Genomic DNA, 27,079 nt, shown 5'->3' on the forward strand with positions numbered 1-27,079 from the left:
CTGAAACAAGAAACCGAAATGCTCTATCAGAAAAAGTATTGCCACATTGTAGAGTTCATTTCTGGCAACAACACTCCACAGAGGACTCTCTCCGTCTGTGGTTAGTGGTTGGGCTGAATGGGAAATTGCAGAAAAACCTATGTGTTTGTTCAGTGCCAAAGCCCTGCCCCAGCCCTCAGAGGCCATGTGGGGTGGGGGTGACATGCCTGTGGGTTCACCAGTCTGGAGAGAGATGCTCTGAGCGGTGGGAGGTGTGGTAAGCAGGCAAAGAGCCCAAGACGGAAGGATCTCAAGAGATTCCTGGCACATCTTTGAAGGGCCTGTCACCCAAAGAAGAAAAGGGGTTTAATCTGTATAAGCCAGAGGGAAGGAATAAATCAGACCACTGGATGGAGGTTGCATGAGAGGCAGTTTTTGTGAGAGAAGAATGACTTTCTACCAATTAGTAGAGGCCCAGGAGCGAGCGGGTTCCCCAGCAATGAAAACTGCATTTGGCAGAGCCAGGCTGCACTCTGGACGGTAGCTGGGGTGAGACGGGTGCTCAGAGTGCTCCCTAGGGCACCGTTGAGCTTGAGGATCTGTGGTAGCAGAGGCTCCTGTGAGGCTGATGGCCCAGACGTGAGCAGCTCTGATTTCAGGAGTCTAGGAACGGAAGGAACCAAAGCAGGATGAAGGATAGAGTTCAAACGTGCACCCCCTATGTCCCCTTCATCATCACCTTCTTCACTTTCGGGGTCCATGTGCCTTGAGGCACACACCCTACAAAATTACTAAAAACCTAATGAATTTTTCATTATTGCTTTAGAAGCCTAAGAAAATATGTTATTTGCAGGAAGGTCTCTAGATTATGAATTCCGTACCTACATTGCGTACATGCATACAAACCTGCATACGTACAAGATATGCATACTCTGGTTTAGGAGGCAAGAGTATTTGGGCAACTGTGTTCACCTGCAGTCAGGTGGAGGGACTAGCTAGGAGGATGAGAGGGGTGGAGGAGGGACAAGGGACACACGGCGGCAGCCTCTCTGCTGTTGAGGAGAGCGCTGAATTTGTGAGTCAGGAATTTATAGTTGTATCCTTGGCACTTACACAGATTAGGCTGTACCTACAAATTGTTGTCCAGCACTTTGGAAGCCCAAAGGATCTCTAAATTCTAATTCAGAAAACAGCAGTCATAGAGATGCAGGGCTCCAGGCAGGACTTCGGTTGGGGCCAAGGGACTGGCTGTGCTAAAAAGAAAGTCACACCAAGACACTGAAGATTGACTACTGAGTGGAAAAGTTTCCAGCCAAGCAAGGATGGAATTAGCACAGAGCCCATCTCTGGGGGATTTGATGGGAGGAGGGGATCCGGGGCAGGTCTTTTAAAACCAGAAGACTTCACACTGTCTCTGTCCCATATTAGGAAGCAAAGTCTCTGAGCCTTGCTGGCTGGCTGTCAGCCAGGGAAGCCTGGGCTGGCTGCAGCTGGTCCTCAGCCAGCGTGGGAGCTCATGTTGAGATTAAGGCCAGCAGCTGCCTCCGCTGCATACGTGACAGGTTGCATGCATCCCACTTGGGTTATGTCCCCTGTCGATTCTGGCCAGGTGTCAATAGTTTGGGCATAGTCAGACCTGGCCAGGTTTCTGCTTCCTAGGTTGAAATCACAGATGGAGACGAGGTAGGAGGACCAACCGAAGAGGACCAGGGGATGCTTAAGCAACCATGCCCATGGCCGGGATGCCTGAACCTGGCTTTGCCCTCAAGCTGGGCAACATCGCAGAGCACCATCACTGGTTGAAAAGAATGCAGGTCCTGCACTCACCCAAGCATCCTAGAGGAATGGAATAAAGCTCCCCCCCCCCCATTTCTATGAAACTTTTCTTTCAAAGGGATTTTGTGCCTTTAAGAAATTCTTTTCCCTTATATTTCATAGCAACTCCTAAAAAGCACTGCTTTTAAAAAAAAATCCAATAAGGCAAGATGAAAATCAATCAGATTTTAAGTCAATTTCCAGTGGGAGGGGAGGATGATGGATTCAGAAGGAATGTGGGGAAGGAGAAAAATTCAAATAGCAAGACTTAAAGAAAAAATTAACTGGGAGAATTTCGGCACCACATCCTGGAAATGAAGGGAGTTTGCAAGACTAATATTTTACTGGAAGGCCTGCAGGGAAGACGCTGGAGAACCCCAGAGGGGGAAGGTGTAGCTGGATACTTCCCATCTGCAAGAGAAACACTAGAGAATGTTCTAGAAACACAAGGGCTTGCACCTGAGGAACCCAGAGGCTTGGATAGAAAGGAAACTCACAGACACAGACACAGACACACACACACACACACACACACACACACACAAGAAATGAAACAAAATTAAACAAATTCTCTTTGCAGAAGGAGACTCATTTCCAGAGTCACATGGTTTTTTTTTTTTTTTTGAAAACTGAGATATATTGATATATATCAATGTATTACATCTTTGTGATTCCTTTTATGATGACCTATGAGATTTTCTCAGGGGTAGCAGATTGAAAATGCTTGTATTGCTTATGCCAGAGCTCCTTGAATTCAGCCATTTACTAAGGTCATATTATTTTGCGTAGAAGGAATTAGTGGAAAACTCAACTCTTAGCTGTGAGCCTTGCCCTTGAATACTCAGGATGGTGGCATTTTATGCACATGGTGGAAGCCCGTGAATAATAGTGCAAGGCTGGAACCTGGGTGCTGTTAAGCCTTCATAGTTGTGTGTGTTGCCTCCTTTCTCCGATGAGCCAGCCTCATCGACAGCCCACACCCTGGCAGTCCCATGTAGTCCTCACAGACACAACAATCCTACAGGACGGGACATGAGCATCCTCCTCTGTGGGAGCTGTTTGCCCAGAGGTTCCCTGAGAATCCAGCGGGACATAAAATATTAAATACTAAAATGGGAAAATCAGTGTTTAAGTGGCCACCATGAGGTAATGGCTTTATTGAAGAAGGGTTTTCTTAGTGATGGCAAATGGAAAAGAAGGGTTTTCTTAGTGATGGCAAATTTAATTCCTTCCTCCACCTCTCCTCCTCTAAGAAACTGCTCAATACAATAATTAAGTAACAGGGCAAAACAGAAAGCCAAGACCTTACCTCGAAAATTTCAAGTCCAGGATTATTGATGGGACCGGCATAATAGATCTGTTCTGAAACATACAAAACAGACATAATGTTACTCAATCATATGAACAAAAATGATTTATTCATATTATCGGTGCTTGCTATGCGCTAGGAATCCAGTGATGGAAAAGAAGGTCTCTATCTACACAGTTGCTCATGTTCTAAGGAGGACACTGACAACCTGTAAATAACTAAATAAGTCACTTGGGTTGTAGAAAGTGCTAGAAGAAGACATGCAGGCCGTGTGAGAGGCAGATGGTGTCATGGTTAAGAAGCCAGGCTGGAACCAGGCTGCGTGGGGTGAAATCTTGTGACTGCCTATGATAACTGTTTGATCTTGGATAGTCATTTCTCCTTTGGGCTCAGTTTCCTTTTTTAGAATGGGTATAATAATGACGATAACAGTGTCCACTTCCTCGAGCTCTGAAGAATCAAAGAGTTAGTCAATGTAAAGCACTAATAACAATGTCTGGAAAGCACTGAATAAATAATTTGCTAAAATAACGAACTAGGAAATGCCATGTTTGGTTGGGTGGCTGGCCAGCGAAGGCATCCCTAATGTTTAGTAGCTCTGATATGAGAATGGAGAGGGGAGATGATTGGGTAGCTTTACTGGGCAAGAATGATAAGGAGAGAAACTCCAGGCTGTTGGGAATAGATTCAGGAAAGCTTATGATTACAGATCATGGAATCTGAGGAGGGTAAGGAAGTAAATGAAGGCGGAGTGGGTTGATAATAGAAACACTGGCAAAGTCAGTTGAATGGAGATTCCATCATTGCTATCAAGGTCCTAGAATGGGTGTGCTGGAAGGTCATGGTGAAGCCAGAGGGTAGAAGCCTTGACACTGAGATTTCAGAAGTGGTGCATTTACTGATGGTGACAACACACAGGGTTGATGTGGGAGTCGTGGTTGAGGTGGAATGTTGTAAAACATTAGTGGAGGTCAAGCCGCTGGGACATTATGGGGATAGATGGACCATTCATGCCAACATTGAGTACCGAAACCTTGCCCAGCTCCTCATATGGTGATTGCCATCTTTGTGACTCCCAGGCCCTGTACATTTGACACATTACAAGCACACTGCCTAAGAGCACAGACTCTGGGGGCAGACTGTTTAAGCTAGGTTTGAATTTTGGCTCTTCTTATTATGAGTTGGGCAAGTCACATAATCTTTCTGTGCCTCAGTTTCCTCATCAGGAAGCGAGGTGGGCGTTATAATAATATTCACCTCACAGAGTTGTCATGAGCATCAAATGAGTTAATGCAAGTAAAGCTCTTTCCACAGTACCTGGGACATGGTGAGCCTGAGTGGTCAATGAGCGTTTGCCATTAATACATCACTGACCAGTCCACCCAATGGAGCATCCTCCCAATACAGGCCAGGTGCTGTGCCAGGTGCTAGGTAACAACAGTAGATGAGAATATTACACAAACCATTTGAATCCTTGGGCGCCCAGAATTGTTATCATTTGTTTACAGGCTGCCTCCTTCAGCAGCCTGTGCCTTCTTGTTTGCATAGCTCCCAGTACATTGCAAAGTCTAGCACACAGCAGGGTGCAATATAGGGTTCTTATAGGGGTTGTAGAATGAGCAGATCCAGAGCCAGGATGTGGGTTTGCCAACCAACTTCATTCCTGCTCCTGCTACTGGGATCCTCTCCCTGCTGGAAAGCTCTGGGCCTGGGTTATGCTGACACAAGATCCTGGAGCAGGGAATGAGCCATGGGAGTGGCAATCTGGTGATGAGGGTGGAGGGATGGTAGAGGATGATGGAGCTGAATAAATGCTTATTGGTTTATTGATGGCATTAAGTATTGAGCTCTTTTAAAGGTACAGTGACTTCCTGCCTCACATAGCTCCTGATATCTAACCACTGCTCAAGAAATATTTGGAGACTGACTGACCATACTCTCTCCATGAAAAGGACCTTTGGACCAGGGACAGCATGGCTAGTAAGTGAGCAGCTGCCCACATGGAATCATGTCAAGGGTGTGACAGTAACCTGTTTTGAAAAAGGCCTCTTCAGGCAATCTGAACCTCAACTTCTAACCAGGAGACCCATCCTTAGCATGGCCTTTGGCTTCTGTTAAATGCTCATGCCCCCAACATATCTATCCTTCCTTCCCATGGTCAATTTCTCATACTTTGCAAGGATAATGTGCAAACATGGTGGATGCCAGATGGACAACGTCCCTATTTCATTGCACTAAATGATCCATTTATTTTTGAAAGGAAATATATATTTGGTTGTGGATAGAAGCAAAAGTTTAATGCAAAGATATTCTTCTGTATGACGTGATTTTAAAAAGAGACATGTTGAAGTTCTGGATCTTATCCTTAAGAATCTTCCAGTGCCACTGGGAAAGATCCAGTGACTAGCTATACAGAAAGTTAACTGTGTAAGTGAGTGGTGTATGCAGGCAATGTATTTTTTTAAAATATTTTATGTATTTATGTATTTATTTATTTATTTATTTATTTATTTATTTATTTATGAGACACACACAGAGAGAACCAGAGACATAGGCAGAGAGAGAAGCAGGCTCCATTCAGGGGGCCCGATGAGGGACTCGATCCCTGGACTCCAGGATAATGCCCTGGGCTGAGGGTTGCGCTAAACCGCTGAGCCACCCAGGCATCCCACGGGCAGTGTACCTAACAAGTGCAGAGAGTTCAGAGGGGGCTGCCTGGGGTTCAGCTGGAGTGCTGGAGTGCTGCACCACCCAAGGGCATACCATTCATGTTATAATCTATGTGAGTGGTGGCCCCTGGAGCTGTGCAAGGCAGTGGCCCAGCTACCAGTATACCATTCCTTTTGAGGAAATTCTGTCTTCTCCAGTGGATATTCTCTGACCGAAGCCAGAACAATTTGAGCAGGAAGACAGAGACCCAGGGCCAATCTATTCTGGCAAGAGATGGCTTGTTTTATTTCAACTTATCAGTATCTAGGGCTGTTCACTTTCTGTGTGGTGCTGCAGCTTCTGTGACTCTCAGATAGCCTTTCAGAAAATCCCCTTGCTTTCGTTGGAAGGAATGGATTTCTGATGCTCACAACTCAAGGGCTATTGAATGCTATGGGCACGAACCAGTCAAAATCACTCACGCTGGCCATCAAGGTATGGGACACAGTGTGGCTCAGGAGCAGAACCCAAGAATGGGGAGTGTGTCTGTGCATGTCGGGTGTGGGTGGGTTCCCTTGGGCACATTTTCCCCCTGCTTCATGCTTCTACTGATTGTTCTAAGCTGGCATAGCGCAAATGCCTTGACGTTGGAAGCAGAAAGACCTGAGTTTATGACCCAGCTCTCCATTCACCAGCCGAGTGTCCATCCTGCAACTCAATTTCTGCATTTGCAAGATAGAAATGGGAATGTCTCTCCTGCAGTGCATTGAGAGGACCAGAGGGCTATATGCAAACTTGCTGAAAATAGTGGCATCCCCAGTCAGGGCAGAGCCAGTAGTTATTAGTTGTATTATTATCCAGTGGATGGGAAGAAGGCTAATGTAATGAAGACCCACTTGGATGCTGAGGAACATATCAGGTCTAGGTTTTGGAACCTTTGAGCAGAGGCAACAGCTGGTAGGTTCTACTGGTGTCTTTTGTTTTAAAAAAATGGATGAGGATAGCTCTTTGAAGAATAGCATTAGAATGATATCTAACATTCTACTATGCTCATTTTATGCTCCAAGATTTGCGAATTTGTTTCAAATGAAGAGGTTCTTTAGTGGGCAGAGAGGTTTTCATTCAATCTGTCTCTTATACTTTACAGTTTCAGTTGGACCTTTTGGAGGAGGGGTCTATGAAGCTCCTGAGAACTGCTTCAGGTAGCTCATGAAACTATCTTCTTCTTCTTCATTTTTTTTAACCTAATGAAATAACACCTAAAATTAAATTCTCGCCCCTTCCATTCTTAGATCCTCCCTGATTCTGAGATTCCTTTAATTAACATTCTCACACTCCAGTACTATAAAAAGAGCCCCAGTATATCTGTACCCACTCCTTCCTTTCTTCCATTTGAAATCTTTATCAGTTTTTAGTGTGCTGTGGATTAAAGAAATCCACCTCCCCGGTTCTGAACACATGAAGTCATTTCTGCGAATTGGCTTTGTTTTGACCCAGATCTTTGTGTGGTTGGCACATAATGTCTTTTACAGAAAGGAAATTGATTTTTAAAATGTGGAAATAAAAGGTCCCCAAAGGTTTTGGATTAGATGGAGGTGAGACTCAGGGCTGCCTTCCTGCTCTTACAGCCTTTTATCCTCTGGGGAGCAGCGCGGATGCCAGTCCGGAGGTGCCCCCTGAATGCGTGGGTTCTGAGGAAGCATTCTCTCCATTTCCTAGCCCTTCCGAGTATCTTACTGCAATTGCCTCCAGTCTTCCAAATTTATTACAAAAATGTCATCAATATTTAAGCACTATGAGGGTGCTCAACAGTGTAAAAATACTGAGAGTTATAATTTATCATAAATAGGCCAATTAGTATATTCAGAACAAAGTTTTAAAAAATGATCATTTATTTATTTTCTCAGCTTTGAGCCTTTTTCCTGCCTGCCAGGCCCAATTGAGGGGGCTCTTTGAGAGCTGTGTTGAACTAGGAGGACCCAGGCAGTGGTCCCACAGTGAAGATGGAATAGGGAGAGTGTTCCAAGCAGACCAAGAGCCTCATCTCTGGAGTGAGAGGGAGTGAGCACATTACTTCATTTTAGTGAGCTCTAAATATACTCTTCAGTCATCTCCCTGCCTCTGGGCATTTCCTTTAAGACACCCAAGTCTGGCAGATGGCAAAGGCCTGGGCATTGTTGCTCATCTCTTTCCTGATTTTAGCTCTGCTTTTTTTCAGCCTCTGACCCTGCAGGGTGTAGAAAATGCTTCCTGGTCCCACAGGGCACTGAGCTAGTTGCCGGTTAGGGCACTTATTTAAATACATAATGAGCTTGCCTGTGTGGGGACTTAGAGGAGTGTGCCCTGCCTCTGGGGGTAGTGTGACTGCAGACAGACTCCCCGTGGGCCTGAAAGCCTTGAGGTTTCAACTTGGTTTCAATGGATGGATTCCAGGCAGTGTGGGCAGGTAGCTCCAGGCTAGGCCCAGGCCCAAATATTTATGTGTGTGTGTGTGTGTGTGTGTGTGTGTGTGTGTTCAACTTTGTCAGCTTCTCCATCTCCTGGGCATTTCTATTTTCCAGAGCCTGTGTATGCATTCTTTATGTCTCTCCTGAGGGCTGGCCACCAGAGGACTTCAGTGTGGTGAGTATGCCTGTACCACCTCGGAAGTGATCTGAGTTCCTGCGTGCAGTTGCATAGGCTGACTGGCCAAGTGGGTGGGTTGGAGCATAAATCCAGCTCCACAGGGCCAGACTCTGCAGACTGAGGCCGGACTGGGTCCCACCTGCAGATTCTTCTGGTGTCCTGGCCACATCCCTTGCCAGTTTTGAAATCAGGGCAGCCTTACACTGGAAAACAGTATAGAGATTCCTCAAAAAGTTGAAAATAGAGCTATCCTATGACCAGCAATTGCACTACTGAGTATTTACCCCAAAGATACAGATGTAGTGTTCCAAAGGGGCATCTGCACCCCAATGTTTATAGCAACAATGTCCACAATAGTCAAACTATGGAAAAAGCCCAGCTGTCCATCAACAGATGATGGATAAAGAATATGTGGTATAGATATACAATGAAGTATTACTCATCTATCAAAAAATTCAATCTTGCCATTTGCAATGACATGGATGGAACTAGATGTTATGCTAAGTAAAATAAGTCGATCAGAGAAAAAACAATTATCATATGATCTCACTCATATATGGAATTTAAGAAACAAAACAGGGGATCATAGGGGAAGAGAGGAAAAAATAAAACAAGATGAAATCAGAGAAGGAGACAAACCATAAGAGACTCATATCATAGGAAAGAGACTCAATCATAGGAAACAAACTGAGGATTGCTGAAGGGGAGTTGGGTGGAGGGATGGGGTAATTGGATGATAAACATTAAGGAGGGCAGGTGATGTAGTGAGTACCGAGTGTTACACAAGACTATGAATCACTGACCTCTACCTCTGAAACTAACAATATGTTATATGTTAATTACTTGAATTCAAATTAAAAAAAAAAAAGAGAAATCAGGGCAGCCTTGATAGCATCAGCCATGCCTCGAACATTGTCCCAGGTCAAGAGCCTGTCACCTCTCCATATTTTCTCATTGCACAGTGGCCCACACAGGACAATTGGGAAGTGCCGGGATGTTATCCTCTCCAAGCTCCCAACCCAGGTGGACTGGATCCTGGGTATAAATTCCACAACCTTCTGACCTTCAGAGGGACAAATCTGACTTGCATGCTGTAGTTCCTCAAGGATCCCAGTGGGGCCGAGCCCTAGTTCCCATTCTTGGAATCGGTTGCCCATTTCTCCCTTCCTTGCTTCTCCTCCTGCCCTGAGTCCCTTGAGCTCCTCTCATGCCTGCTTTCTGGCATCGCTTCCTAATAACAACCCACCCCCAAGTCCTTGTCTCTGGCTTTGCAAGGGGACCTCACACTATGAATGCTTCCTAGAAGAAAGTGAACCTTCTCCTAATTTGTACCAAGGCCACATATGAGCTAGTGATGGTCCTAGGAAGCTGGCTGCTGATATATTTAGACTTGATTGTGAGCATGGAGCCATGCAGCCTAGAAGATAAATCTGAACACCCTGGAAGCTGACTTCTGCACCAAAGAGCAGGAAGAAAATGAATGTCCTGGATTGTCCTTGAGAAGGCCCAGAGCCTCATACTTTGGAGAAGACAGGAGTTGAGAGAGGAGGTGAAGGCCACACTGGGTGGGTGGCTGTGAGGGAATCAGCAAACTTGGGAAAGAGGGGGCAGAGAAGGAGGGGGAGGGGTGCACAGCTGGTCTCTTGGTTTCTAGTTTCTTCATTCAGTTGTGTACGGACTCTTACTATCACGGAACAGTGGGTCAGTGTGGGCTAATATGATTTAATCTGTTTTTATTTTATTTTATTTTATTTTATTTTATTTTATTTTATTTATTTATGATAGTCACAGAGAGAGAGAGACAGAGGCAGAGACACAGGCAGAGGGAGAAGCAGGCTCCATGCACCGGGAGCCCGACATGGGATTCGATCCCGGGTCTCCAGGATCCCTCCCTGGACCAAAGGCAGGCGCCAAACCGCTGCGCCACCCAGGGACCCCCTTTTTTTTTATTTAATCTGTAATAAAGTGTATTCTATAAATTGATCTGAAGCTTTGGGATTTCTTGGCATATCAGATGACTTATTATTTATTTATTTATTTATTTATTTATTTATTTATTTATTTATTCAGATGACCCTTTCATTGGGAGAATTTTTCCTCTTGCTACTGGGAGGTCAGTAGTTAGAACATGTTCAATTTTATTCCTAAATGTATCTTAAGATGTCAAGCATGTTGTTTGGCCCCTTTGGTCCGTTCCAGGCATCAAAGCTGTGGTCCTTTTCAGAATTACCACCATACTTCGGAGCTCATAAGTATCCGATTAGAGTTTAGATCACTACATCTCAGCTTTGTCTGAAGTATTTTGATTATCTTTCACTGTTCATTCAAACGGGCTTATGAGATCTTTGTTTTGATCTTTGACTGCTAGAGAAACTTAATATTATTTACAACTTGAAAGCATTCATTGTGTCATTGCAATGGAGCATTTATAAAACTATGAAGTGAGAATCTTTCCAGGGCTTATTTTTTCATGGTCCCTCTAGTTACACCTCTCTGGTGATTCAGAGATGCACTTGTTATCTCTATCCTTTTTTTTTTTCCCCAGTAGCATGCTGACTTCCTCTTTACAACAAACTTTTATAAAAGACTCTTTGCTATCTTTCCCTCTTTCTCTGCTGGAATGATTCCAACGCCTGGGTCATGGAATTGACTTCTAGCCAAATAGCTTTTCTTGTGAGTAGGGTCCATAACAGGTGGGAACTTTATGGGTCTCAGACAGTAATGGTTCAACGAGGCAAATATTTTCTGAGCAATGATATGATCCCTTAGCAGAAAAACTTGTATCTCTTCTCAGGAATGAGTAACTGCATCATCTGTGAAGTTTTCCAAACTGCTTGACATTTGTGAGGGCATTTTCATTGAAAGCATAGAGTTTGGATTATGCACAATTATTTGGCCTTTTTACACGCTATGCAGAGGTCAGACAAGATGGATAGGGATTGGTTTTCTATTTGAGAGTTGTGCAGTCTGCTAATGCCCATCCTTCAAGATGACCATGTCTTCATCCCCAGGGCCTCTGAATATGTTATCTTCCATGGCAAAGGGAATTTGCTGATGTAATTATGTTAAGGATTCTGAGATGGGGAGATTAGCCTGGATTTTCTGGGTGAGTCAGTGAGATCACAAGGTGGTTACAAGCCAAGGAATGCTTCTAGAAACTGAAAAAGTCAAGGAAATGGATTCTCCTTTGAGGCCTCCAGAAGGAAAATGGCCCTACTGACACTTTGATTTTAGACTTCTGACATCCAAAACTATAAAGAAATAAATTTGTATTGTAAGTGACTGTATTTGTGGTCATTTGTTATAACAGCAGTAGGAAACTAACATGGTGGTCTTGAATTAAGAGAGGAGGCTCCGGGTGATTGACCTGAGAAGGGGCCAGGAGTGACGGCTTGTTTGAATTTGGGTTCCCAACAAAAGGCCCTTCAGAACCATCACACCAGCATAAGATTTTAGCAAAAGAGAAGGTACTTGGGTAATCAGCTTGGGCTAGAGAGTGAAATTTCCAATTTACATTCAACATCAATATTCATATGAATTCAAGACAGACTGTTAAACAAAATTAGAGCAATATAGAAACTATTAGGTCAGTGATGTCTAGTGACGTTCTGCAAAGATGGAAATGTTTTATATCTGCATCATTAAATATGGTAGCCTCTAGCTAAATGTGGCTAGTGTGACTGACGACTTGAATTTTTAATTTCATCTAAATGTAAAGGATTTAAATAGCCACATATGACTACTGGCTACCATATTGGATAGTTTTAGGTCAGCACTGTCTAATAGAAATATAACATGAGCCACATACATAATTTAAAATTTTCTAGTAGCCACATTTTACAAAAAGGGCAAAGAACCACGTGAAATTGGTTTAAGAATATAAATATATTTTAACCCACATCTTAAAGTATTATAATTTTACTATGTAACCAATATAAAAAATATTAACAAAAATATTAACAAGATATTCAGACATCTTCTTTTCATCCCCCCCCCCCTTTTTTTACATAGTCTTCAAAATTTAGTGTGTATTGTACCCTTAAAACACATTTCACTCTGGACTGGCCACATTTCTGGTGCTCAATAGCCACATGTGGCTAGTGGCTGCTGTACAAAATGGTGCCAATTATTTATTTTTTTAAAAGATGTATTTATTTGTTTTAGGGAAAGAGAGTGAGAACACGTGTGCCCATGCATCAGGGGAGGGGCAAGAGGAGAGGGAGAGAGAGAATCCCAAACAGGCTCCTGCCTGAGTACAGAGCCCAACGTAGGGCCTGATCCCACAGCCCTGAGATCATGACCTGAGCCAAATCAAGATTTGGACGCTTAACTGACTGAGCCAACCAGATGCCCCCGAAACAGTGCCAATTATTAAGTCATTGATGAGGAATTGGGGACTAGAAAGTGAAATGATTAGTTTCCAAGTTTATTCCTCCTGCAAGACCTTTTAGTCTTTGCTGCTCCCTCCAAGAGATACATAACTTCTGGCAATGAGGAGGGAAAGAAAATTTAAGTTTTTTCTTTTCTACCAACTTATTTCTGAATTTCAGTGGATAAATACTTAATGTAACTCTCAAAATATAACTTGTGAATTGGTGGGCTGATTGGATTTCCAGAAATGGAAATGAAGAAGACAGTGCTGGAGAGAAAGAGGAGAAATTGAATTGATCTCCAGAAACCTGGGGCAGACGCAGGAAAGAGCAATTGTGATGGGAAATAATGGAATAGACATTGCAGAGGGTGGCCTTTCTCAGATTCGGGGTCTCTGAGGTCCATGTACATCAGAACTCTCAGGATGTTTGTTAAAATGCAAATACCAGCAACCCGTGGGATCAGAGTTTTGGAGTGGTCCAGGGAGCTGGGAGCTGGCCTTCTTAATTGGCTTTGTAAATGATTATTACATGAAAGGTAGGAGTCATTAAGCCAGATTTATGAAAATATACAACAGGCTGGGAATTTGTAACGGAGCTTGTATTGTCTTAGAAAATTAAAAATGCTTTGGTCCTAGGTCATAATTAATCTAAATATGCTGGGTTCAGCTAAAGCAAAAATGTGACTAATGTCAAAGGACAGTTCCAACACATTATTGCCTCTTAGAGATGGGCTTGAATTTGTGGATAGAGAGAAATCTCCCAGGGCTGTAAGATTCCTTACTAAGCAATATGTTTCCTTTCTTTTTCTGCCTTTTTTTTTTTTCAAGAAAAAGTCCTCCTTTGCTTGGTTGTTACTGATCATTGTTCCTACTTCTTCTTTTTTTTTTTTTTTGCGGTTTAAGAGTGGGGGTTTTCTGCTAGTCCATAAGGTGCCAGTGTTTTTAGTGACTCTCCATTAGTTTACAGCAGTGGTGCCTGGACAACAAATTCACAGCTGCTTGAAGGATGCAGACAAAGAATAAAACATAAAGAGAAGGAGGGCCAAAGGCTAAGAAGATGATGCTTCAAATGTCCAATTCCAGGAGAAATGCAAATGGCAGTCTCTCCCGAGAGTCGTGAGGGGGCCATGGAGACTCCACTGTGTTGGCCACCAGAGGGTATGCAGCTTGGACTGGAGTCATGTTCTTGCTACCTCTGAGGAAAGAGGTCTTCAACTTCCAAGCCTCGAAGGCTCTACTGCCCCTGCAGGCCTTGTTACAGTGCAGACTTCCACTCTGAGATGGATGACCTCAGGGGCCCAGAGCCCTTGCTCGAGAAATCCCTAATCAGCTGCATGGAGTAGCTTCCATTTATCATGCATTGAATGCTTACTCTGTGCCAGACCCTGTTCTAAGGGCTTTGCATATATTATCCCATCTCATCCTTCTAGCAGTCCCACAAGGTCACTCGTATTTTCCTTATTGTACACAAGAAAGTGATGCTCAGAGAGATTGAGTAATTTGCCTGAAGTCACATAAAAACAAGTGGCAGTGATCGTCCAACTCTGTGCAGGTTTAGCCTCAAACTCTGTGCTTATCCCTAACTAGACTAGTGGTTCTCAAAGCATGGTCCCTGGATCAGCATCAACCTCATCCAGGGACTTGTAAGAAATGCAAATTTTAAGCCTCCTCCCTAGATGTACGAATCGAAAATTGGGGGTGAGCCCAACAATCTGAGGTTGACAAGTCCTCCAGGTGATGTGATATATGTCTGAGTTTGAGAACCACTGGATTGAGCTAAGCCTCCTGCTCTCTAAGCAGCACTGGCAGTGTGATGGGGGCAGGCTCCAGAAACTTCTTGGAGAACAATATTGGGTTTCTGCAGCGACAGAATGATAGTGGGGATGGTAATGGCAGGAGAAACTGCAATTTCCCAGGTGGCCGAGAACCAGCACACCATCCATGGGTCTATTGATTCATCCAATGGAAGTGGAACCAGGACATATGAGTTCCCATCTAAGCCACTTTGTCATCTGGGAAAAGAGGATGAAAAGCTGGGATCGGGAGAGATCGAGAAGGAAGTTATAGGGACAGCATAGCAGAAAGCCTGAAGCAAAGGAACTCGTAGAAGCAGGTGGACTAAAATGGCTCAGAAATCAAAGGTAAGAAAACAAGTGGGGCGGAGGTCATATCCCAGAGAAGACATATTTTAAAATTGAGTCTTCAGGTAAAGCCGCTTGTTCCCCTTCCCTTACAGCAGAAATCAATGACCGCATTCCTGGGACTTGTGTTCCTTTGTGCATGTGTAGTGAATGTGAAACAGTTGAAAAGTGAGGCTCACGGTGGGGGTGCCTGGCTGTGGGCGTGCTTTATAGAGACTGTCAGGACCATCGGCATAGATTAATGTGGCAACTCTTGAAGGTAGCACTTGCCTGGAAGGTCTTCTACTGTAGCAGTGCAAGGCATAGGCATTTTGCGGAAAGGATCTATGGGGATTTTTCCAAAACTAGCCAATTTCCAAATTTCCTCCATTTTACAGACATGTGAAAAGGAGCACGTAGAAACAGAGAGCGCTGGGGCAATAGAAATCTAGCTGATGGAATCTGAATTGCTCATCTAGATAAAACTGTTCAGACCAAATTCTGAATCGTTATAGGCAGTGGAGATGAGACGTTTTTGCAATTAATATTAATGATGCTTGGAAGATGGCCAGGTGCACTTGTTCAGCATAGACCAGGACAGATGACAGACACCCGAGATAACAAAGGGGAGGAAGGACAGGTAGCCAACATGAGCATCCCCTATGCTTCTGCCTTTGTCTTATTTGTATGTGTAAAATCAATGAATATTATAGCAGAGTCCCACAGCTGCTGTCAGAGATAATATCTGCCTTGTGGGAAATGTCATGTCAGACTTTATATACAGTTCCCAGGGGATCTACTCTGCTGTATATTGAAATTCATCTAATTACAATGCATTCCCCACTTTGGACAAACACTTAAAGCAGGAACATTCAGATTTACATAAAAGATAAGCCAGGGAGCAATTATTTCCTTGACTAAAGGGTTCTTTAGCTTGTAAAAGGTGTCACTGTAATATTTATTTTAATTACAAGCTTTCCAGATGCAGCTAAAATTAAGTCCACAACTAATTTTTTTCTAGAGCTCACATATTGCATGAACTGTGTCAGTATCTATTGTGTGTATCTCAGAACAGATTATGCTCCTCCTGCAAGGTGGTTAGCTACACATACTGAGACAGGTGCACCATCATTAGCAGCTTTTGTAGAGACTGTTGATTTCTGTACCTCCATGGGATTCCGACATGCATATGACATCAGGTCCTCCCAGTTTTTCACTGTGTTTCAGCCATGTCAATCCTACCTGCCAAGGTCTCAAAGGGAAGTCCTTGACCTACTGTCTCCTACTTTAAAATCATATATCCTGAGTGTACTCACATGCATGCGCATGCGTGCGTGCACACACACACAGAGGACATGTACTTCTTTAACTCTTTCAAGCTTTCATTTTAATTTCAGTTGCTTTTGGTAAGAGGTTGGGTACAACCAATATTCACAAGTTAACCTGTGAAACAACAAAGAAATCATTTTTAAAAGCCAAATATTACCTATTGAAATATGTAGGTCAATCCAGGCGAAGGGCTGTGAAACCAATGCCCTTTGCCTGGGTTGGCCTACAGCTGGCCAGAACTCTTAGAGGTTTGCCCAGAATCTAGTCTGACAGTTGATGTATCTTTGTCATCAAGAGTGAAAATCCTGTGTTCATTCTATTTACCTTATGGTCTTAATCTAGGTTTTGCCCAAATCTCCAGATTCATTATCAACTGAGAATCTTGTTTCTACATAGCCCTCCACACTATGTTCTGGACAGCCAAAGCATGGGTTGATCTGTTGCTTTGAGGACTCCCACCCCACTTTCTATTTGGGTGGAGTGTGTCCTAAAGGGGCTTCATCCTACTTCCTAGATTGATGCTTCACTTTCATGTTTAACAGTAAAGTCCCACAATCAGTTTTATGCTCTGTTTTTTGTTTCATCCTCATCTTCCTGAGATAGGATATTCTAGGAAAGGCGCTGAACAAAATGAACCCCAATCTGCTGAGAATGGACATCAAAGTACATTGGCCTCATGATAAATCAGAAGGGAATGAAAGGGACTTTGGGGAACCCAACTCATTTCCAAGCCAGACAGCACTCTGAGGTCTCGTTTGTGGTGGAGCTTAACACCGGCAAATCCAAATTTTGGAACAAGTTTCTATGTCAGACGACTTGGGATAGTCTTTTTGGGGCCCTGGGAACAAACCAAACCTCTGTAGACAGATATCACACTTCTAGGAAGGAGGTGGACATTTCCACTGCCACTCATTCTGGAAGGAAGTCAAACCAGGGGCAGAAAGTGATAACTTTAGAGGCTGACCTTAGACCAAGATAGGAAAACAAAATAGAACAGAAAGATGCAAGAGGAGACTTCTCATTCACTCCTCAGGAAATCCTGGGATCCCAAGCAGGAGACAGAGCATTAGGTCGGCTGCCCCCAGCTTTGGGTAAGCTGCTTTGAGTAAAGATCCTCACTAGGCTTGTTTCTGTGGGAGACCCTAGCCTGGGTGTGTAAAACTGCTGCAGGTCCCTCAAGTTGCCCCAGCCCCTGCCTCAAGGTCCCTCAGGTAGGGGAGGAGGCAGAGAGATATGTCATTGCCATGGTTATTGCTTTCTAATGTGCCAGGCATGTTATGCATCTTTTCTTTTTTAGTATTCACTATTACCTAAAAAAGAAGTATGGTTCCTCCTGTTTTATAGATGAAGCAACTGAGAACCAGAGAGATCATGATCCTCCAGAAGGAAGGGCCTTCTGTCCCCAGCCTGTAAATGGCAGCCATGGGAGGGGAGGAGACCATCAGTCCTGCTCTCTGACTTTTTCAAACAGTGCTCTTTTCTCCCTGCTATCAGCCTCTCACATCAGTCTTTATGTTAAGTCCCTTTTCATCGCCCCAAATCTCATTTGTTGGCACTGGCAAAGCACCGTGTAAAGCAAAGTTGTTAACATTTTCCAAAGTAACCTAATCAGAATTTATGCTGAACCCCAGGTGAGTATTTACCACAGGGAAAGCCAGAGTATACCTGCGCTCAGTAATTCTGGTGAAGAGCACTGAATTTTTCTTTTCCTTATAGCAGTCATTCTCAAGCCTCAGCATGCAACAGAACCATCTAGAGCAGGGCTGGCAAGCTATGGTCTGTGGGCGAAATACCCCTAGTGCTTGTTTTTCAGCAGCCATGAGCTAAGAATGGCTTTAACATTTTTTAAACGGATAAAAAAAAATCAAAAGAAGAATAATATTTAACAACACAGAAAAATTACATCAAGTTTACATTTCAGCATCCATAAATAAAGTTTTATTGACACAGAGCCATGTCCATTCATTTCCATATTGTCTATAGCTACTTTTGTGCTGCAGAGACTATATGAACATATGACCTGCAAAGCTTAAAATATTTACTACCTTTTACCCTTTACAGAAAAAGTTTGCTGACCTGTGACCCCAAAAGGTAAAAATAGAGTGCTAAGCCCCGACCCTAGAGTTTCTAGTTCAATAAATCTGGGTGGTGACCAAAAATGTGCATTTCTGATAATTCCCTAGATGATGTTAATGTTGCGGGTCTAGGGAACACACTTTGGGAACCACTGCCTTATAAAATGACTGGTTGTGCCCAAAATGATTATTTGATCCCTATAATTTTGTTGTGCCTTTAAAATCCTTGTTTCCAATTCTAGTGGAGGGCTGTAATGAGTCATACTTCTCCAGCAGTATTTTCTTGATGTTCAAAGAGGATATATAACAGGTTTAGAGCAAGTTCCTGGAGCTCAGCTTCCTGGAGAGAAACTTAGCTCTATCACTTGCTGGCTTTGCGACCTTGGGTAAGTTTCTTAACCCCTTTGGGACTCGGTTTCCTCATTTGTTAACACAAGGACCATAGCAATAGTTTCAATCCTTCACAAGGTTGGTGCAAGCAGTAAATTAGTTAATACACATAACATACCCGCAAAGGTCCCTGACATACATTAAATGCTGTAATAATGCCAGTTGTCATCGAGCCATCCCTACCCAGGGCTAAGGTAGTTCACCTCAACCTTGACAGAGCATTGAAATCACCTGGTTTGGGCCATACCTCTTTAGATTCTGATTTAACTGGTCTGGGGTGTGGGGTGTTAGGATCCTCACAACTGTAAATGGAAATTATAATGGAGCACCACCCAATAAAAATATAATGACAGACACATGTATAATTTTACATTTTTTAGTAGCCATGTTTAAAAAGGTGAAATTAATTTTAATAATATGTCAACAACAATGTTTTATTGTTGATAAATAATAAATGATGTAGTAATTATATCTTTAACATAATACATCTAAAATATTATAATTTCAACGTACAACCAATATAAAAATGATTGAGATATTTCACTTTCTTTGTTTTCATATTTAGTCTTTGAAGTCAAGTCTGTACTTGATGAGTTATAGCCCATTTCAGTTTAGACTGGCTACATTTCCGTGGCCGGGTCACCACGTGTAGCCACCACAAAGATAAGTGTGGGCCTAACTAAAATGTACAACCAAGATTGAGATCTGCTGGGGTAAGGGCAGACCTGCCCCAAAGCTATGGAACTTCTGCTGACATTACTCCTCTTTCCTTAGGGGTAGCCATCAGGGATGGTCATCAGGACATTTGATTTAATACCAGTTTAGTCTTAAAAACTGATGTCAGTTTGAAAGCATCAAGATCAAGTAAAGCAAATGAATCTACATGACCCAAAGTTACCAGAACGAGAAAGGCAGTAAGGGAAAAATAACTGAGAACAAAGTAAAACAGTGACCTGTTTGGTTCCTTCTCAATGAACCCACAGCTAGGTAAAAGGGGATGTGGGTATCCCAGAAAAAAATATGGAATGGATATTGAAAGATCCCTTGACATCCTATGCCAGACGTTGACTCAGAATGTTCTAACTCTGAATATCATTGAATATTAAGTGGGTTATGATTTTTTTCAAAAAGAGGAAGAAGAGAATTCATCCTCTCTGTTCCATCCTACAATACTCACTAACATTTAATAGAATAACTTTGTAAATTTATTTACAAAGCAAAAGAGATTTCCAAAAAGATGAGAACAGAGATCTGTAGTTCCACCACTTAGAGATAACCACAATTAGCACCCACGTGAATGCTATTTCAGAATGCTATGGTGCATACACTCACACACATTTTACTAAAAAACATAGACCAGTAGTAAGTACTCTTTCTTTTTTTTTAAGATTTTATTTATTTATTCATGAGAGACAGAGAGAGAGAGAGAGAGAGAGAGAGAGAGAGAGAGAGAGGCAGAGGGAGAAGCAGGCTCCATGCAGGGAGCCCAATGTGGGACTCGATCCCGGGATTCCAGGATTACACCCTGGGCCAAAGCAGGCGCTAAACCGCTGAGCCACCCAGGGATCCCAGTAAAGCACTCTTTCATGCAAGCTTGTTTGTCACTTCACAAAATTTTTGAGTATATTTTCAAGCACTTTAATAATTTCCTACAATATCATTTAAAGGCACAGCATATTGAAACTGTGTTTGGCTCAACAATGATCTGCTTAATCAATGCCCTATAACTGGACACATAGGCTATTGCCCTCAGACTTGCTACTCACACCATAAGTGCTAATGTCAAAAAGAAAATTGCTTGGTCTTTCAATCCAATGGGCTCTTGACTTAGAGCTTGCTCTAAGAGGAAAGATCCTCTGCACCTTTGCAAGCAAGAGGACACATTTTATCCACACAGCCTCACTAAGGCTGACCCATTTTGTAGTTTGTCTTGCTTGGAGAACAGCCAGCAGGGTGCAGAGTGCAAGGGAATGCATAGTAATGCTTTGGAAATGATATCAAACGAATGATATGAAACACCTTCATGCGCCACCTGCAGTAGACACCAAGTTTTCTCACTGCTCTGCTAAGAAGGACCTGCGAACCCCAGAGGGGCTCTGCTTCCTGCCGAATATGTCAACAGCAGCTTGTGCTTGGGTTTGAACTGGCTACAGCTCTCCACTTTCTCCCCCTCCGGGCTTAGAATTAATCACTTCTTTCAATAGAATCATTCCTGCAATGGGTTTATGGGTGGGTTACAAAAAACGCAATAACCCAAGAAGCCTCTCAATTTAAGATGTTGGTTTTTCTGGCTTATATAATTTACATAATTATTTGTTCATGCAGCATTTGTATATCAGTTTTGCGACTGCTTTATACAATATGAAATTTCCTGGCAATTCCCTGAGTGCCGGCTTCTCGGGCTGCCTCGGCAGGTTTTAGCCCTGCAGCAATAAAGCAAATAAATGGCTATAGGGCTGCCTGGCATTCCGATGAGGCAAGCACCAGCCTTTTGAGCGGCTGAATTGAATTGGATATCTCAGTTTGGGGGAATAGTATCTCTTCTGTTTTATTAATTCTATTAAAACTATTCATGGGGGGAAAACCCCCAGGTTTTATTGAACTTGGAGAACCAAGATAATTCACTGTTTTCTGGGATTGGATGCACTTGTATCTTTGTAGTATGTAGAAGCATCATTAGAGAGTTGCTTTTAAGGTGAGCTGGTGTACGTGCGTTCATCCGTCATATAAAAATCCAATAAAACAATTATTTATTGCAATTTTATTTTGTGCCAGGCTGTCTTTGTCAAGTCTCCAGAAACAGAAAGGAGCAAGAGATATTCCCTGCCTTCAAGGAGTTCTCAGTTTAAGGAAGGAGAAACACACACACACACACACACACACACACATGGATATGATTCTAACTAAGCAGGAATGTGATGCTCCAGGAACATCCAGAGGGAGTGATTCATTTGGCTGAGTCTAGCCTGCTTTTCCAGCCCCACCATATCTGTGTTTGAGAAGACTACCTGGCAGCCGTAAGGAGGCAGGAAAATCAGGTAGGACCCCATTTCTATCATTCAGGAGGGAGCGAGGGAGAACTTGATTCAGGGAATACAAGGAAGTAGGAATGAAGGTTGGCACCATATATGTTCTTTCTTACTAAGCTCATAGCGCTTCCAAGTATACTTGTTTTCACATTTGGGTTCAAGAACACTTATTTTGGGGAAAAAATGGAAAGATAAGCAAGCGATAGACAATAAAACTGTAAATATTGGCTATAGAAAAGGTTAACTAGGGACCAAATAACAAAGAATTTACCATGCTGAGGAAAGACTTGCACGCACCCAATCCATCAAAAATATTTCTAGTAAGTTCAGAGATGAAAACTGCCTCATCAGTTTATAGTAGGTTAGCTAGGAAGAAAAAAATGTCCCTGCTTGAAACAAAGTCAGATCACTGGCCAGAAAGAGTTCTTAAATGATGACTTTAAATAAAGTCTTGGCCAAAAGGCACCATTCCTTGTTTCTTCTTCTGTTTATTCATTCCTCAGCCACTAAGATTATGGATCCCAGAGCCAGCTCACCTGGGTTTGAGCCATGGCTCCCTCACCAGCTCTGTGACTTGGCACAATTTGCTAAAACTCTCTGTGCATTAGAGTATTAATGGTATGGACTCATGAGGTTGGGGTAGAAAGTACATACATGACTTACTGGGTGTGAAACTCTTAGAACAGTGCCTGGCATGAGTGCTTACTGATGTGTGCTGGAGGGCTCAGTACTGAGCACATTTGAAGTCCTGGGCATAAAGACTAAGATGCTCCTACCTCAACCTCAAGAAGCTCATAGTCTACTGGAGATGACAACTGGGAGTAAATAATTGAAGGCTAATATGAAGAGTGCTACAATATGGTACTGCACCCCACACTTTGAGGAACAGAGAAGAGGATGAGGAGGGAGGGCTGAGCTGAGGCCTGTCATCTATGTGTCACAGCAAGGCTCACTCAGTTTCAGGGGACCTGAGATTTTTTAAATTCCCTGCTTTCTTTTCCTGCACAAACTTCCTCTGTCTACACCCTTTAGTTGTGGGAAGGGAACCCCAATTCCTTCTAGATCCTTTGTTTAGAAAGCATAATTGGATGATCTCACTCTGCCTTCCTTGAATGAGGAAATAAGGAAGTGGATGTTTCTGGTGTGTGGGGCTAGGGGTGCACTGCCCCTTGGTCACTGGGACAGAGAAGGGGGCCCTGGGAAGGAGGAGGAAAATGACTTCTGGGGGGACAGTCACAGATCAGAACCATGAGTTAAATAAGCAGAGTGTCTCAGGGCCTTGGTGAAGATTCTGCAGGAGGACAAGGCACAGAGGTGGTGAGGGAGGTGAGGACCAATTAGAGTGGGGTTCTTGTGCTCCCTGGGGTGTATGTAGTAGGGGGGCACATGGTTAGCAAATTGAAAAAAAGGAGCTGATGATGTCATGGTTTTACGCTTTGTGCTCTGAGTCTAGCTACCAATGTCCTCATCTGTCAATAACTCAATGGGCAAGACCACAGAAAACACTTAGAAAGTTTTTTCCCCCCCTCAGGGACCATTGCTATATCCAGTAGACCCTGTCACTAGAGAGGAGAAACTTGGAGATACTTTGAGTCTCCGTGGATTTGGGGAAGCCGTTGGTTCTTTCTGCTCCTAGCCTTTAAAAAAATTTTTTTTAACATGGTTCCAACCACAAAGAGTGACATTTTTCTGTTTGTAAAGTGCCTCACGTGCATGTTTCTTTTGATTTTCATACTATAGGAGTTAGGTTCTGGGAAATGGGCTTCATGGTTATATTTATTTATTTGTTTATTTAAAAGATTTTATCTATTTATTCCTGAGAGACAGAGAGAGACAGAGGCAGAGACACAGGCAGAGGGAGAAGCAGGTTCCCTGTGGGGACACTGATGGGGGACTCGATCCCAGGATCCTGGGGTCACGCCCTGGGCCCAAGGCAGATGCTCCACCTCTGAGCCACCCAGGTGCCCCATTCATGGTTATTTTATGTGACACATGCTGATAAGCAAGGTTCAGCTTGTCCAAAGGTGAGAGATGGAACCAGGGCTCCCGCCTCAACTGGAAGCCATTGTTCATTCCTCTCTGGACCTCAACAAGCAGCAAGACAGACAGCTTACCCCCTTTCCTTCTTCCGCAGAAAGAAAACTTGGGTAGATCCTCTTCACAGATGGGATAGGAGAAATTCAGAATGGATGATCCTTTAGTGAAGAGAGCTACGTCAAGAAACAGCTCTTTGATGTCCTCTCCTAAAGGGAAGGAAAAGATCAGCTTCATTATCGGGGTGGATTTTGCCTCGTATCAAAGCACTGAACATTTATAGAGGCCTGAGCCAAATGGCCTTTTATTTCCAGAAACCTGCCTTGTATGGGGACAGTTTCCTTTCCTTTCCTTTCCTTTCCTTTCCTTTCCTTTCCTTTCCTTTCCTTTCCTTTCCTTTCCTTTCCTTTCCTTTCCTTTCCTTTCCTTTCCTTTCCTTTCCTTTCCTTTCCTTTCCTTTCCTTTCTTTCTTTCTTTCTTTCTTTCTTTCTTTCTTTCTTTCTTTCCTCTTTCTTTTTTCCCTTTTCTTTCTCTTCTATCCCTCCTTTGTTCCTTCATTCCTTCTTCCTACCCACTCTCTCTTCCTCCTCCTCCTCCTCCTCCTCCTCCTCCTCCTCCTCCTCCTCCTCCTCCTTCTTCTTCTTCTTCTTCTTCTTCTTCTTCTTCTTCTTCTTCTCTTCTTTTCTTCTTCTTTCTTCTTTCTTCTTGGTAAAACAGCACTTAGGCAGTGCTACAGAGGATAATGGCAACTGCTCTAGGTATGAATGTAGCCCTTTTAATGAACTTTATCTGTTTGGAGCAAGGTAGACACTCTGCTGTGCTCCCTTGCCCTGATGCTCTTGCCCCTCGAAGTGATGGCTACAGTCTGGGTTCTACAACTTCTTGGCTGCATAGTATTGCATGCTTCCCCTGAGAGGGTGGGGTGGGGTCAGCCCCCCACAATTGCTAGGTGTTGTATCATATTACACAGGAAGCTTTAGGGTGCGCTGCCTTTTTCTCTATTCCTCCTTTTCAAGTTCCACTTCCTCCTTTTTTCATTCCCCTTTTACTCAACTCCTGCTGTAGAATCCAGATATTGGGCAAGGTTCTGAAAATACGAAGATGCATGAGAGTTTTTTTGTCCCCAGCAGTGTTCTCTCCACTTCTCTGGAATGATTCCACACGCTAAGTCTATTAAATCCTTCAGTTCTGGTTTCGATAAAACTGCTTCAGAAGGGAGATACTCTAGTAGCTATAGCTATATAATGACTGACTGTAAAAGCATGGCCAAATAAAAATAAACAATCAGCATCCTACCTCATTGACTGGGGTGGAGGGAGAAGATATTACATATCTTTGCCTTTGTCAAAGGTTTAAGAACTTACATCAGCTGTTTGGGAAATGATATAAAGCAAATGATAAGCCATGCTACTCGTGGTAGACTTGTTTGTTGCTGAGATAACAAAGCGAAAGCTCTCTCCCACAGAGATATCAATATTTAGGCTTGCCATATTATCTCTTTTTGTTGTTGGATATACTGATTCCAGGTGCTGATATCATCCAAACGAATGCTTAGAGTGTTTTTAGTATAAGAGCACAGCATTCAGTGAGAGTTCCATTGTATCCAGATGTCACCAAGAGAGAAGTAAAAATGAAGATGGAAATAGAGTTGCTTCCACAGAGTGGTGGGGACAGTGGCCTAGCCAGCCACTTAGCCAGCTACTGCAGTTAATGTAGCTAATGTAAGTATTTGGGGGTGTGGACCAGGAAGAAATTATGCAATGTTTTATTTCATGTCAGTACTCTTTACTTACTTAGGATCATTCCAAATCTAATGTTGAGTTTTGGCTTTAAATGTTTAGAACACTGGTCAGCGGAAAAGCCAAAATCTTGTAACGGATCTGCCAAGAAGAACACAACAGATTAGGTGTGAGTACATTGTATGCTCTGGAAACTTCCATTAAAAATTCATACCAACGATATCATTTTTTTCTACATGAATCACTAAAATCGATTCAAAAACTTATTGACCAGCACTTTTTTTTTGCATAAATTCATGATGCCATCAAGATTCCTTCCAAGTCTCTCCAAAGTCAGTGCTGGTCAAGGCTATGTTCTAATGGCAGGCTCTCGATCTGAAATGAGCACAGCATCTTGATGGGTGGGCTACACCATTACTTAACATTTTTATCATTGCTTGAATTATTTCAGTTCCTGAACTTTTGGCTCTAACATTGCTTATTGATTATTCAAAACATTTCACAAATATTTATTATCATAATTAAAACAGGGAAATACATGCAGATTTTCATAGTTAAGACTTGCCTTTATAATTTCATCCCATCCCATCTCAGTCAATGTAATATTTTTCCCCCAAATATTCCATTATATGCTAGGTATTGTGCTAGATATGATAAGGACTGCAACGTAATGCCTTTTACACATACCTTCTGCTCATTCAGAAAGCTTTGGTGACTCATCTATGCCTCAGAATACAGTCAGGAAATGTCCTACTGATGACCCCATGTTCCATACTCCACATCATGAATCCATCATCCACATCATGAATCCATCCTCCATGTTTTGAGATCAGGTAATCAACCAGAAAATTCCCACCATGGTTACTTGCTCATGCACTTTCTTTAACGTGCAATGGTCTTATCCTTTTGGCTATGGACTAAATATTAAGTAAGGTTTTGCTCATTCCTATCTTTTTTTTTGTGAGGGTTTCGCTGATTACCCCTCGCATAGTTTCTGGCTTCCTGAATTATTATTATTTTTAAAAGATTTTATTTATTTACTTATTAGAGAGAGACAGAGAGTGAGCACGAGTGGGGATGGGGTAGAGGGAGAAGTAGACTCCTGGCCAAGCAGGGAGCCAGACTCTGGGACCCCATCCTGGGACTCTGGGATCATGACCTGATCCAAAGGCAGATGCTTAACTGACTGAGCCACCTGGGCACCAGGGCTTCCCTGAATTATTAAAAGAATTACGTCTGAAATATTTTTTCAAAGCAAATAAGCACGTATTACTTTGTACTCTGCTCTTGGACTCATCCTATAACACTTAATCTAAACACGAAACTCTTGAAAGGCAGGAGCTGGGTTTTTGTTCAGTTTGTTTTGGTCTCTATTTCATTTTCCTTTATGTTTCCCACTGGCCCTGAGAGAGAACTGATATTTAACTGTGCGGCCTTGTCACCAGGCTGTGCGCTTTGTAAGACTTTCCTGCTTAATACCCCAAACTCCCCAGTGTGTAGCGCAGAGCCCCGCAGTCAGACACGCAGAAAGCACCCCATTCGTGTAGGTAAGGAATGGATGAATGGGTAGTGGGTTAAGCTATTGTCCCCCAGCTCCTAATCCAGCCTCCAAAG

General features: G+C 43.0%; 1 protein-coding gene across 2 annotated transcripts in view; it reads right to left on the reverse strand.

Moving 5' to 3' along the window:
- Positions 1–27,079, reverse strand: part of LY86 (lymphocyte antigen 86) — a 72,867-nt gene that overhangs the window by 16,023 nt on the left and 29,765 nt on the right. For both annotated transcript variants that reach the window (XM_055321881.1, XM_055321880.1), the window contains exons 2-4: positions 25,520–25,606; positions 23,807–23,935; positions 3,104–3,156 (exon numbers count right to left, since the gene is read on the reverse strand). In XM_055321881.1, the coding sequence (XP_055177856.1) occupies positions 3,104–3,156; positions 23,807–23,935; positions 25,520–25,606 (269 nt within the window). The remainder of the gene's footprint in view (positions 1–3,103; positions 3,157–23,806; positions 23,936–25,519; positions 25,607–27,079) is intronic.

Source organism: Nyctereutes procyonoides, unplaced genomic scaffold, assembly GCF_905146905.1.
Source record: "Nyctereutes procyonoides isolate TBG_1078 unplaced genomic scaffold, NYPRO_anot_genome, whole genome shotgun sequence".
Lineage (NCBI taxonomy): Eukaryota > Metazoa > Chordata > Mammalia > Carnivora > Canidae > Nyctereutes > Nyctereutes procyonoides.